This window comes from Lynx canadensis, chromosome C1 (assembly GCF_007474595.2).
Source record: "Lynx canadensis isolate LIC74 chromosome C1, mLynCan4.pri.v2, whole genome shotgun sequence".
Taxonomy (NCBI): domain Eukaryota; kingdom Metazoa; phylum Chordata; class Mammalia; order Carnivora; family Felidae; genus Lynx; species Lynx canadensis.
The window spans coordinates 151056257-151070714 of record NC_044310.1 but is presented as its reverse complement, the minus strand read 5'-3'; the positions used below and the strand labels follow the sequence as shown (position 1 = coordinate 151070714).

The window sequence follows — 14458 nt, the reverse complement described above, 5'->3', positions numbered from 1 at the left end:
GGGGCAGAGAGAGAGGGAGACAGAATCTGAAGCAGGCTCCAGGCTCTGAGCTGTCAGCACAGAGCCCAACGCGGGGCCGAACTCAGGGAAGGCGAGATCATGACCTGAGCTGAAGTTGGACGTTTAACTGACTGAGCCACCCAGGAGCCCCCTAATTCAAGCTTCTTAATTTTTTTTATTTGTTTTCCATTTCCACTTTATTGAGGTATAATTGACAAGTAAAATTATAAGATATTTAAAGTGTACATCAAATTGTGGTTTATATACACAATAGAATACTACTTGGCAATGAGTAAGAATGAAATATGGCCTTTTGTAGCAACGTGGATGGAACTGGAGAGTGTTATCCTAAGTGACATAAGTCATACAGAGAAAGACAGATACCATATGTTTTCACTCTTATGTGGATCCTGAGAAACTTACCAGAAGACCATGGGGGAGGGAAAGGAAAAAAAAAAGGAAAGGTTAGAGAGGGAGGGAGCCAAAACATAAGAGATTCTTAAGAACTGAGAACAAACTGAGGGTTGATGGGGGATGGGAGGGAGGGGAGGGGGGGTGATGGGTGTTGGGGAGGGCACCTGTTGGAATGAGCACTGGGTGTTGTATGGAAACCAATTTAACAATAAATTTCATATTAAAAAAACTACAAAGTTCAGATTTTGCTAAAAAATAAAAAAATAATAAAAATAAATAAAGTGTACATCATGGTGATTTGATATACATATACATTGTGGAAGGAGTCCTTCTGTCTAGTTAATTCATCCATCACCTCATTTCTCTGTTTGTGTTTGAGAAAATTTAAGTTCTACTCTTAGCAGATTTCGGTTATACAACACAGTGTTATCACTTATAGTCAGTATGATTTACGTTAGATCCTCAGACCTCATTTACTTTGCAGCTGGAAGTTTGTACTCTTTACCAACCTCTCCCTATTTCCCCCAGCACCACTTTTCTGCTCTTTTTCTAGGAGTTTGACTTTTTTTTCCTCTTATCTTTTTTCTTTGAGCCTTCACGTTTAAATGATACTATGCAGTATTTGTCTTTCTCTGTCTAGCTTATTTCACTTAGCATAACGCCCTCCAGGTGCGTCCATGTTTTTGCAAATGGCAGGATTCCTTCTTTTTTATTGTTGTATAATACTCTATTGTACATATATACCACAATTCCATAACCATTGGTCCCTTGATGAACACTTAGGTTGTTTTCATATCTTGACTATTGTAAATAATGCAATGTACTGGGAGTGCAGACATCTCTTTGGTACCTGTTTTCATTTCCTCTGCATATGTAGCCAAAAGTGTGATTGCTGAATACAAGCTTTTTTTTAATGGCTGTCTTTTGTTCTCAGAATTATATCTGTGGTCACTTTTTCTATTTTCCTTGGTTGTCTTTTTTTTCCTATTTATTCTTCTTAGTGTCTTTACTTTTTCTTGCATGTATTAGGGTTTTGATTCTTCTTTTTTAAAAAAAGTATTTTTTTTCTACTGATTCTTGTTTTTGTAGCAGATGTAAGAATAGGGTAAGAATGGAGAGACCCTACTATGCAGGCAGGGCTTATTGGCTGATGGGTTTGTTTACAGAAAAGAGGTCAGGAAGCCAATAAGTGAGAGGACTGGATCTACTCTGTAGCACTGACTCCCAGTTAGTACCTCTAGTGCCCTTCATCATCAGTAGTTTAATATCTCTTAAAATTAAATCTCCTATTGGGGAGCCTGGGTGACTCAGTTGGTTAAGTGTCTGAGGTCAGCTCAGGTCATGATCTCGCGGTTCATGAGTTTGAGCCCCGTGTCGGGCTCTGTGCTGACAGCTCAGAGCCTGGAGCCTGCTTCAGATTCTGCCCACCCCCCACTTGAGCTTTTTCTCTGTCTCTCAAAAACAAATAAACATTAAAACAAATAAATATATTTTTTGCCTGGACTAAATGCTCAGCTTCAGAATTGTTCTACATCCGGAGGTGAAGAGTCTATCTATGGATGTTCAACTTGTACCCTTTATTGCAGCCCCATTTCTCTCTCCAGACTCAAGGGTAAATGCTATCTCTATTTTTGAACTGTTTCATGGGAGTTCCTTTCTAGGTGTGTCCAGGGAGTTGCTATTTCTTTTCTGTTTCATCCACTGATGATACTGTCTCTGTTCCCTCCACTGTAGCATGCCTTTTCCTTTTTTCCATTATAATCAGTCTAATGGAGTTTCAGAGGGCAAAGAAATTGATGCATATGTTAAGTCTACTGTCTTGAATTGGAAATTTCTTCAACCCTTTTCTAAAGTGTTTAGAATGTGACTCAGGGTATTTTTCCCCTCTCCCCAAGTATTACCATAATTTGAGGTAAATCATGTTCCCAGATAGATATCACAAATGACACCATACGTTCTTTTGCCAACTACTTTTCCAGTTATGTCATTCCTTTCCTCTATCTTGGCCACCCATCTCTGTATCCACACAAGAATACAGGTCCTTGTCAGCACCTTGAACTGAAATCTTAAATTGAAACATTCTGCTTTCTGGTAACAACTTTTATTTTATTTCCCACACTATCACTCAATACCTGCTTTTGGCCTCGTCAAGATATGTGGCTTTTTGGCCCATTTAATTTCTTCCTTCTGTTTCACCTCCTCCTAGATCCAGCTTGATTACACATCCCATCACTGTACCTATATATACTCTCCTGTCAGAATCTTAAACATGAACCAATCAAATTGTGTTATGGAATAAGATGTGTTAATGTCCCATCTCTACCGCCGACATGGCTTATGAGCACAAGATTATAAGCTGTGTGACTTGGGGAAGTTACTTAAATTTTCTGTACACCCATGTTCTCATCTTTAAAATGAGGATAATGGTATTACTGATGTTCTGAGGATAAGATGAGACAGTTATATATGACGTCAGCCTCAATATAAGTGTTCAATAAGCATTAGACAGAGTAATAATATTCTCTAATTTTAAAATATTAATGAAATCGCAGTGTGCTTTAATAAGTTGTATTGACATATATGAAATGCTTACTCATTCAATTTATACAATTTAATCAGTCTTTCTTGATTGAGCATTTCTAAGGAGATATTCTATTTACATATTTAAACTACATCAAGGCACCCAAAGAAACGGGTTATTTCTCTATTTTTTTTTCCTAAGCTAACTTTGATAGTTAACTCTCTGCATGTCCAAGGAGAACTTGCCCTAATTATTATATTTGGAACCACTGTTGTCTAATTATAACATCTATCAAGGTAGTAGTTACCAATTACAAACTGGGAGGCGTATTGCCTCATACTCTCCCTTATATAACGATTGTGGTTTTAGGAAATAGACCAGATTCAAAGAGTGATTTAAACTCTGGCACTGTTATGCTGTTATGCCACTTCTTTCGGGTCTACAGTTGTGGATAGCTATTATGAGCTTTGAAGATCTCAGGAATCTTTCAGCTTGGATCTCAAAATCTCTTTGATGATGGGATTCTGCTGAATCCCTTAATTTTGACAGGTCCCTGAAGGAAGACCTTTTAGCCCCAGGCAATAATTATTGCTTTGATTACTAGATCTTCATTTTAATAAAACTAACCAAATTTATATTTTGAACCCTATCCCTGTAGGGTGAGACTGTGATCTTTTAAGACATACATAACAATGTCCTTTGAAGATGTGAGAATTGTACATATTTTAATGATAATGATTCTACTATCATACTCTTAAAATATCTCTGAATAGAGAATCAGTGAGATGTCAATTAAATTTAAAAAAATATTTGTTACTGTTGAACCAACTTCAGGAGCTATTACAAAAAAACAACGTAATATGTTAACATTGGGTCCTGTTGGAATCTTGGGTAAGTTAACTAATTTGTCTGGGCTCCATTTTCTAGTCAGTAAAATGAGTTTTGATTATGAGTTAAATAAAATAACGTACTAAAGCTCTTTGTATATACCACCGAACTAGAAATATTTATTGAATCTAAGGAATCAGATGGGCAGGTGTGGCCTTCTTAAGAGAAAATTCTTATTTTATAAAAATCAAGGCTTATGTGGACTCCACTCCTGTCCTCATACCCCTTACTTATAATTTGCCATTAAATAATCTGTCTTAGATTTTGGTTAATAAATGTATCTCTTTTTATCTTCCTACCCCCAAATAACGAGAGAGAGCATCCCTATTCACGCCTTCAGCATGGTCTTACTGCCATTCACTCTCTACAGGTGTATCACTGGCTGTGTTTTCTAGGAAAACATCTACATCAAAATCATTTTTGGCAGATGCACAGTGGCTACTGCTGAACAGGTCTATAAATCTGTCTTAGTAAGCTAAAGGTTTACATTATAGTCAACTTTCCCAGTGGGCTTATCAGAAGGTAGTCATATTCCAAATTAACCCTCAGAAGGCCCATCTTTGGGGAAAAGCTCAGTTGAGCCTCTATTATCCTAACTCTTGCTCTTAGTTTTATATAAGCCAAAGTCATACTTTCCATTTTTGTTGCGTTTGAGTAGACTTTCTGAAAAACATTCAGTCCTGACAAAAACTAGACTTACATTAAGGATATCAAACATGGTGTGTGGACTTTCTGACTCCTCCTGCTTTTATGTGGAAGTCAACAGCCCATCAGGGGTCTCTTGCTTACTAAGCACAAACCCAGCCTCAGGCTCATTCTCAGCAAGAGCTCCCAAAAGGCAAAAGAAATGAGTAAGAACTTGCCAGTCCTGCTTATACTAGAAAGTAAGCTCCCTGAGGACAGACCTGTTTTCCTGACATACATGCTGACTGGATATTAACTCACTGTATAAAATAAGAATGGTGGTCAGTTTTCCTAATATTTAAAAAATTGTTAGCATAAACATTTTAATATTCATTCTGAAAGAAGAAAAAGCCAGTAAAGATGTTATAATATTAAAAGGATCCAAATTTTGTTTGGATGAAAGCTAGAACACTTACAGTATCTCAAAGGGATGGATATGTATAGTTCTATTAAAGCAACATGTCCCTAACCCATGGAATCGCATGGGAAAAACTCTTGACATCTTTACTTCTGTAGTTGGTCTTATTTTTCTAAAAACAGGTTTAAACCAGTAAGAATTTTCCAGAAGTTGCAGTTTGAATCACCAACTTTCCAAGGAAAAAATAAACAAAACTAAATAAACATATTTCAGCCTCATAATACCCACTCACTAACAGTTTCAACTTAAATTTGTTCCTCTTAAAGCACCCCAATTTCTCCATAGAACCTACCAGTTGGGTCTCTTGTGGACACCCACACTTGGCTGCAATCCTAAGTGGTACTCAGACTAGATAAGTGTCAGTGTATATTTAATTGCTAAAGCGAATAGTTTCCATTTTAATTACACCCTAATCATTTATTACAGTCAGTCTTCAGAATGTAAAGTCTTGGAAATAACACACTAAAAAGTACTTGTGGACTCTGGGGCTTTGGCAGGCTGTAACAGAACTTATGAGAACATGTTGTGTGAATTTTCCAAAGGAGGCAGAGAGGACCCACACGGGAGCTGTTCATTTGGAACCTAGCTGGTGGCTTTTATCTCAGGTTTGAGGATCTCACAATCAAAGGATATGCCTGCAACTATAGAGCATAACCAGGATATTACTCTTAATCATTGCTTCAGTTTGTAAAGGATTCGCCCCATCAACTGCAAAAGAGGGCGACTCATCTAGAATCCGGGTGGCTACATCTCTCTGCCAGTAAGTGCTGAATGACTCATTTTCCTCAACAGAATTTTCATAAGACTGGAATCCAGGGAGGGATGTCTGGAGAATGTCTGAAAGGAAGTTCACAAGCCACTGTCCTGCTGTTTGCTGGAGAGAGCCTCCCATGGTAGTCAGGCCAGCTGACTAAAGCAAACAGCAACAGATTTCAGTATAGTTTCCTCATTATCTTTCTATGAACAACCCATGAAATGTCACCATGAAGGTTGTTTGAGTCAGGTTGAGAATATTATAAACTTCCAGAAAAGAAAATCGTTGGTGGAAAAAAAAAAAAAAAAAAAGACACAGTAGGTTAACAACTGTGTTTACGTGGAACCACAGAATCTATCCAAGTGAACTGCACTGAGCCAGCCAGAAAACTCCAAGAAACTGTTGTATGCATGCATTTTTTAAAAATTCAGTCAACCATCTTTCTGGTCTGTTGAATTGACCAGTTGCTTTGGAATTACATGGATTTAGCCAAAAGGAAATTGTACTTAAGACTTACTTCTATTTTCAAATGCTTTTTTATTTGTTTTAGAGGCTTTATAATTACTAAATGGTCTTTTCTCTCAGAATATATTCTGAGATAGGAGCAGAAATATCACTTTTGCAAAGCCATTTCCATTCTTCCAAAGGTCTGCTGGTAAATTATTCTTACTGATCTTTCCATCTTTCTGGCCTGTGCATACACACCTAACCCATACTAAATTTCACCAGATGGCATTTTATTTCTTTAAAGTAAAGCAGTCGTGGGTTTAGACAGTTGAATTTTTAAACTTCTGTATTTACTGAAAGTGCATATGGTGCTATATGGACAAAGAAATTGTGCTGAAAGAAAAACATTTCTGTCCGCAAGTACCTCATAATCTCCCAGGGGAAGAAAAATGTGCAGTTATGTGGTGTATGTCTCATAAAATCTTATATGGCTTTAATTTTCTTTCTCTGCAAAAAAAAAAAAATAGACATATATATATTGTATGTACCTGGAAGTTCTACTATTTTAAATTATTTCGGTTGCAAATTAAAAGGTTATACTTGCCAAAGTGATCCATGAGCGATTTCTAGAAGAAAATGAAACATAAACCCAAACTTGTTAAAAAAAAAAAATAAAACTAAAACCTCTGTATGTCAACGTAAGCAGATGTTGGTGTAGAATTTACAAGGATGAGAAGGCTATAAAACCTCCCTTGAGCCACTCACAGTTCATTTTAAGGCCAAGAACGCCCCCAAAATCTGTTTCTAATTTTACAGAAATCTTTTGAAATTTGGCACGGTATTCAAAAGTCCGTGGAAAGAAAAAAAAAAAAAAAAAAAAAACCTTGTCCTAGCTTCAGCTTCCAACTCTGAAGACAGACTTGCTGCTTTTCAACGGTTTTCACAGATCCAGTGACCCACGCTGTGAAGTCAGCTAACTTTCAAAAACATCTGGAAAAATGAAGGTTAGTATATGCAGCCTCAGGTATTGCTAAAGAATGAGGACTAGCTGGGTTGAGTTTGATCAGAGTTTTCTATTGTTTAGAGGGTAAAGATTTATACATAAGTATGCACTTCCTGGAGTGGGTTGGGAGGGAGAGATTATTCTGAATATATTGCAGAAACATTTGTTCTGGCCGAGCTGGAAGAATTCCAGCAATTATAGCCAGATCAGTGGAAAACAATCAAAAGCTTTGTGGGGAGGGAGAAATAGGATTAAGGTGTAAACAAAATCTTGCCATTTCTACTTCCTAGCAGAAACTGTGCATCTGTCAATTTTCTTTATTTTATGTAGATATGGTTAAAAATTGTATTTGGAATTGCCACCTCTGCTGTTCTTGCTTTGCTGGTGATGTGCATTGTCTTACGTCCTTCAAGAGGTAAGAATTTTCTCTGTTTTGCTCTCTCTCTGCTTAGGATAGCTTGGAAAGTGCACTAATGCATGGTCGCAAGTGATTGAACATTTCCTAAGTGTCTATTTCCCCAAAGTAAGTCTGTTATTTCTAAGAAGACATAGAGACTCACAGAGATGTTGTTGAGCAACCAGAAATACTGAGGAATTTAAGGCACAAGTAGGAAGGGATTTCCAGTATTACTTCAGCAATAGAAAAGCCTAAGCACTATTCCGTATCACTCCCCCCACACACCCGCCAACAATATATGCTAAGTTACAAGTTTGGACAGGCCTTTAGAGAAAATATTTTTAACTAACATTGCTTTTCATTATCGGATTCGCTTATGGAAAATAAAGTAAGAATGGAAAAGTCAAAACAGAGCCTATGGGGTTTTGTATTACGAATCGTTCTAAAAATTTAAGAAGGCAGTGGAAAATAGATATCGCAGGAATAGCTGTATAGAAAAGGTGAAATTGTTGCTCTGGATGCAGTAGCAATGAAAAATCAGATTAGAAGACTATCATCAAGTGAGCATTATGTCTAGTGATAAACTGATCCTTTTAAAAGATTAACATTGATCTCAATTTGCTGTAAGTTGGAAGATAGTGTGAACTGATATTGGGACTAGTCTGAATTTAAATTAAGACTGTCTACAAATAATCCAGTGATATTAGGGGAATAAGTTTTTATGAAACAGTTGATGAAGAGAAGCTCAAATTCTAAAATAGGAAAAATATCACAACAGTAACAGGTCTTGAGCGTTGGGATCTCGGGAAAGGAGAAAAGTTTGTACTAATAAATATTAAAAGCTTATGATAGCTAAGATGGGAAACATTTTTGGTTACAGGTTAACTGACAATAAATGCAGACCAGCGGTAAGCCTTCAGCTAAAAAAATGATCTGTTGCTTTAAAAAAAACAAAATGTAGAAAAATATTTTGAAAAATTCAAAATGTTACTGGGATTTTCACAGAATTATAAAGTGAAGAAGTTAGTCAACAAGATGAAAGCAGTGTTCTTAGATCTTCAGTGTTAATCTTTCGTCCTTATTCCTGCTATCTTCTGGCACTGATTATTCTTAGGCTGCTGAGATGTGTGTGCCCATCCATATTTTTCATATTTTTTTTCAAATTAAAATTGTTTTCAGATGAGTGTCTCACCTCAAAGGTTTTGGGCCATATTTCCCTCAAACTATTAATTGTCAGATGGTGGATTAGGTCTAAGTGACCTGTTGAATGCTAATCCGTTCAAAATTAACTCCTTATTTTGAGAGAAACTCACCAGTACTTGAAATCAACACTTTGCTCGCCCAAAAATTAATGTTCTGAGAACAAAAAGTGTGTAGATATTCTTCTGAGCTTGCCGCCATGTCCACAAGCAAGATTGGATTGCATTGGCACTTTGCAGTTTAACCCATAATTTTTAATAACAAACATACTATGGTTATACATTTATAAAAAGTATACAACACATAGACATTTGTGTAGTTGTATACGATCTCAATCCTTACCTTCTTCCCAAGGTTAGATATGTATATTACACACATAAATATATGTTATAATCTACATATATATTGAAGTCCTATCATTTGTAACATAGTTGTCCATTTCAACCAACAAGATTAGTCTCCAAGCAAAGTAATTTCTTGAAAGAGTGAAATAATCAAATTAAACTTTAGATAAAATTTTATTACTCCTCGAGCAACAGAAAAATCACCAAAAAAAAAAAAAGCTGAGAACTGTATCTTTTATATCCATGATACCATTCTTTTTCTATTCTAAGTTGGCTGAAGCACTTCTCAGAATTGCCACTTCAATAACTTGTACATGGGACTATTCGTTGCCTTACTTTTCTGAGCAGGAACAGGTTTGAAGTTTTCCTTCCCTCAAGTCAGTGTATAGGCAGCCCTGATGCTAAGCACATCCTTCTGACCTCCCTCCTGTCTTCTCACCTCACTCCTTAATCATCCCAGATCCAGAACTTCGCTCTCACATCTGTCCGGTGCCTGGTCAGAATAGCATCTAAGGTAATAAGGCAGGAGGAGAAGGGAAGGAGGAACAGAGAATTCAATGCCAAGGAAGCTTCCAGTTAGCCTTCTCACACTTCCTCAGAAATACCATTACCTCACATTGGCCTCAAGTGCCCTCGTATTCTTAGCCCAGGGTTTCTGTGCCAGTATAAGAACAGTCTTCCTTTGAGAAACTTAAACACCCACTTAAGAAACATTGGCTTGCTTATTTATTAATTACCGAATTGAGTCCCACCAATGACCTGCCCATCATTGTGCCAGTTACTGGGGAAACAAAGATGCAGTGGTCTAGATTTCCTTCTTAAATGCAAGGTTAAAACCCACTGTGGATGCATAGTCATCACCACCAGAGGAGATTTCTGCCAATCCCCACCAGCTCTCAGTGACAGAAGGAGAGAGATGGGCTTTTCCACACAGGGAGAAGGTCCCAGGAACACCAGCCTCAGTTCTAAAAGAGCTGTGGAGGAATTAGGCAGGATTTTAGGAAAAATAGAAAATGTAGTAGTGAAATGAAAAGATCCATTTACATTACTCACATAATAATAAAAACAAGGGACAACATTTTTGGATACTTCCAAAATTTCCCATTTTTATTTTCACCAAATGGGAAATTCATAGGGTTTTCTATCCCTTAGCCCAAGGCTATCCCCCTTGGCCTCAGCTGACTCTCCTTTCAGCGATGCCCTTTCTAGTCTCCTGACTATTCTTTTTCTCTCTTCTTCCCAAGCATCGCTCCACTTCTCTTGTGAAGATGCAATGAGGCCAAGAATGAAACTAACCTTCCCCCTGTTTTTGCCAACCCCAAAGACAAATGCACAGATCTTGTTACAAGAGATTTCAAGAGATAAACACAAACCCACAAAAAAAACTAGAATTGGAAAGTGATAGAAGTTCCAGAATTTCTTTTTTTTTTTTTAATGTTTTATTTATTTTTGAGACAGGGAGAGACAGAGCATGAACAGGGGAGGGTCAGAGAGAGGGAGACACAGAATCTGAAACAGGCTCCAGGCTCTGGGCTGTCAGCACAGAACCCGACGCGGGGCCCGAACTCACGGACCGCGAGATCATGACCTGAGCTGAAGTCGGCCGCTTAACCGACTGAGCCACCCAGGCGCCCCTAGAATTTCAAAAGTAAATTCTATATGGCCTTCCTTGCCTCATAATTTACACTCAGAATTCCTGGACCTGATTTGTATAAATTGTGTGTGAAAGGAAAGGTGGGCATGCACTGCCCCTCCCCTAAACTTCTACTGCGTGTAGAGTTCCCCACATGATAATGAGCAAATTCTTCACAAGTATTAGCTATTATTTTTTGTTTATGATTTTAATATAGAGTAGCTACTGAAATAGTGACAGCCAGAATTTTATTGTGTTCTTCATCCTAACATACATGGCAAGTAGGCCGTTGATGTATTCCAATTTCAACAGTGTTCTCCGTTCTGAGAGTAGGGAGTCTTTACCCCTGGGTACCATCCCTGTTCTTATCCCTCACCTCCTTGAACGAAAAACAAGTATTTTTCAGAAACTTTTGTGCACAACGCACTCATATAGGACACTAGCAGCATTGGCGCAAAAGCAAGAAGAAAAAAGGAAGAAGATAAAGGAAATTGGAAAGGGAGGTGCAGAATAAAACTGAAGAAAAGAAAAAGAGAGGGAGAATGCAGTGTGGAGAAGTTGAAAGTTCTCCTGGGCAGTGCCTCCAGGATCTCTCAGTGGAAGGAGAACCATTGGAAGTCCAGCCTCAGATGTCCCTGAAATCCTCTGTCTACCTTTAAACATTTTGCCCCTTTTTGTTGTTTTGGGGTTGGCAGTGTTTTATACAAATTTGTATTAGTTGCCAATTTTTAAGAATCAGAAGATTTCACATAAAAATCTTAGATTTTTTACTCCACTTTAAATATTAGATCTGGCAACATTGGGCCCATGGTAACCGTTAGTTGAAAAGTAGGTGCTCTCTTTAGATGGGCAATGCATTCTCCAGTCTGCCACAGACCATACAACTTCCCATTTTATTGTGCACAGGACACCATATTCATTGACAATATCTGCCCGACTTCTGAAAACAGTTGGATTTTTAACCCTTGGACTGAATGAGGCATATGATTCCTCCTAGGATTAAAACTAGCAATCTACGGGGTTCCTGGGTGGCTCAGTCAGCTAAGTGTCTGACTCTTGGTTTCAGCTCAGGTCATGATCTCACGGTTTGAGTTCGAGCCCCACATTGGGCTTTGAGCTAACAATACAGAGCCTTCTTGGGATTCTCTCTCTCCTTCTCTCTCTGCCCCTCCCCTGCTCGTCCTCTGTTTCTCTCACAAAATAAATAAATAAACCTAAAAAATTTTTAAAAATAACAGTCTACTAAATATGAAAAACCTGAGATTAGCAGCCTAGAGTTATCCAATATCCACAACATCCAGTCCACTGTGGCTCCCTGACATGTCAATTATTTGTCCAACGATTATTTGTTAGACACCTTCCAAATAACTGCCACTAGTCTAGGGCATGGATGACAAGATCTCCATCCTTAAGAAAGAGCAGTCTGATGATAAGCAAATAAATATCGAAGATAGTTCAATTTCTTAAAAATGTTACCTAGAACAAGTAGAGTGAGGGTTGTATTGACATCTAGGACTGCCATAACAAAATACCACAGGCTGGGTGGCTTAAAAAACAAAACTTTATTTTGTCACAGTTCTGGCGGCTGGAAGTGCAGGATCAAGGTGCAGACAGGTTTGGTTTTTTTGGAAGCTTCCCTTCTTCGCTTGTAGATGGCTGTGTCCTCACATGGCCTTTTCTCTACGCACACACACTCCTGGTGCCTCTTCCTCTTCTTATAAGGACACCAGTTATATTGGATTAGGGCTCCACCATTATGATTTTATGTAACCTTAATTATGTACCTCTTTAAGGGCACTGTCTCCAAATACAATCACATCAAAGGTTAGAGCTTCAGTCTTTGAATTTTGGGGGACACAATCTGGTCTGTAAAGAAGGTCATCAATGAGCCTCCTCTGAGATGACAACTGAGCTGCGACCTTAAGGACAGGGGGGTTACAATCCTCAAGCCAGGGATAAATCCTCAATGCAGAGGGAAATGCAGGCACAAAGTCCCTGAAGCAGGAAAGTGTTTAAGAAGTTCAAGGAATCAAAAAGAGAATGATAGCTGTGAGGTCAAATTGTGTAAACCAGTTAGCACAGGAAAATATGTATATACACATATGTTTACAGTTATACACACACCTATATAAAATCTACAGTGATTGCTCCCTTAGCTAGGTAATGCCTTATATAATTCATTTCAGAAGATATCTGAAGCCATAGACAATTTGGAAAGAACCGAAATCAGTATTTTGCAAGAAATATAATTTAGGATGTCTGCATTTTAGGCAAAAATCCACAGTTGGTAATATTACTATTACTACTACTATAACCTCCGTCATCACTGTTTGTAAAATCAGATACATGTGAGACGAAATCATCTTCAAAGGAGATGTGAATATGTTTTTAGGGCTTGAAGTTTTCCCAGTATCAACATTCAGAACTGTGAAACAGACTCCCTCAAACATCTAAGAGTTTTAAGCTTATTTTTTCACTGTTCTTTTGGAGGAAATATGGGCAAGTCTGAAGGATTGAGGAAAAGGTTCAGAAAGTTCATGGACATGAAAGAGCTTTTGAGTTGAGCATAAACAAATCAACTTTGCAGATTATATTTCTGTAATTTGCACTTGGATTTTTAAATCACAGAAGATGATTCTTGGCAAACTTTCAATGAGTTTTGCCAAATTTTAAATAATATAGAAAATAATCCGTGTTTGGATGAGTCCCATCATGCAGAGGAGTTTACCTGTCTCTGATTTCCAAAGGGAATTGTGTTACAACTTACACAAGAACTTCTAGTCACAGATATACTTGAAAAAAAAATCTCTAAAGCTCAAATCAGGTTTGTGTATTTGGGGATAAAAGTTTTTAAGAACCAGAGACAGTCAAACTGAGTCTTAAAATATATTGTAATAATTAGTACAGTAGGCACAAATTGAAATGATTTTCCATAGGATAATCAAACACGAGCCAATCTTTTGTTTAAAATTTATTCCCACGGGGCGCCTGGGTGGCTCAGTCGGTTAACCGGCCAACTTCGGCTCAGGTCATAATCTAGCAGTCGGTGAGTTTGAGCCCTGCGACGGGCTCTGTGCTGACAGCTCAGAGCCTGGAGCCTGTTTCAGATTCTGTGTCACCCTCTCTCTGACCCTCCCCCGTTCATGCTCTCTGTCTCAAAAATAAATAAATGTTAAATAAATAAATAAATAAATAAATAAATTTATTCCCTATTTATATGCAAAGCAAAGAACTTATTTTTCATTTCAGTATCTTTGTGAATTAACAAAAATTATGTAGTAAAAACAGAATAACTGACAACTCTTATTAACCTGTATTCCTATTAATCATAAAAAGAATATGATTGCTTAGTATCTAAATTAAATTTTTTCATATAGGTTATGATTTTATACTTGGTAGAAAAACTGATGTAATAGAATATGTAAAATTAAAAAAATTAATGTCTATTTATTTATTTATTTATTTTGAGAGAGAGAGAGAGAGAGAGAGCACAAGCAGGGGAGAGGCAGAGAGAGAGGGACACACAGAGTCCGAAGCAACTCCAGGCTCTGAGCTGTCAGCACAGAGCCCGACGCGGCCCTGAACCCACAGACTGGGAGATCATGACCTGAGCTGAAGTCAGACACTCAACTGACTGAGCCACACAGGCACCCTTGATGTGATAGAATCTTTAAAGTAACAGGATGAAAAGACTGTATGCCAAAAAATCAGGTAACATATATAAAATGGAAAAATTTCTAGAAAGATACAAACTC

General features: G+C 37.7%; 1 protein-coding gene across 1 annotated transcript in view; it reads left to right on the top strand.

Moving 5' to 3' along the window:
* Window positions 1–6990: 6990 nt before the first annotated feature.
* Window positions 6991–14458, top strand: part of LOC115522076 (fibroblast activation protein alpha) — a 73961-nt gene continuing 66493 nt past the window's right edge. The window contains exons 1-2 of the mRNA XM_030327671.1: window positions 6991–7130; window positions 7460–7544. Coding sequence (XP_030183531.1) covers window positions 7125–7130; window positions 7460–7544 — 91 coding nt within the window. The 5' untranslated portion in view covers window positions 6991–7124. The remainder of the gene's footprint in view (window positions 7131–7459; window positions 7545–14458) is intronic.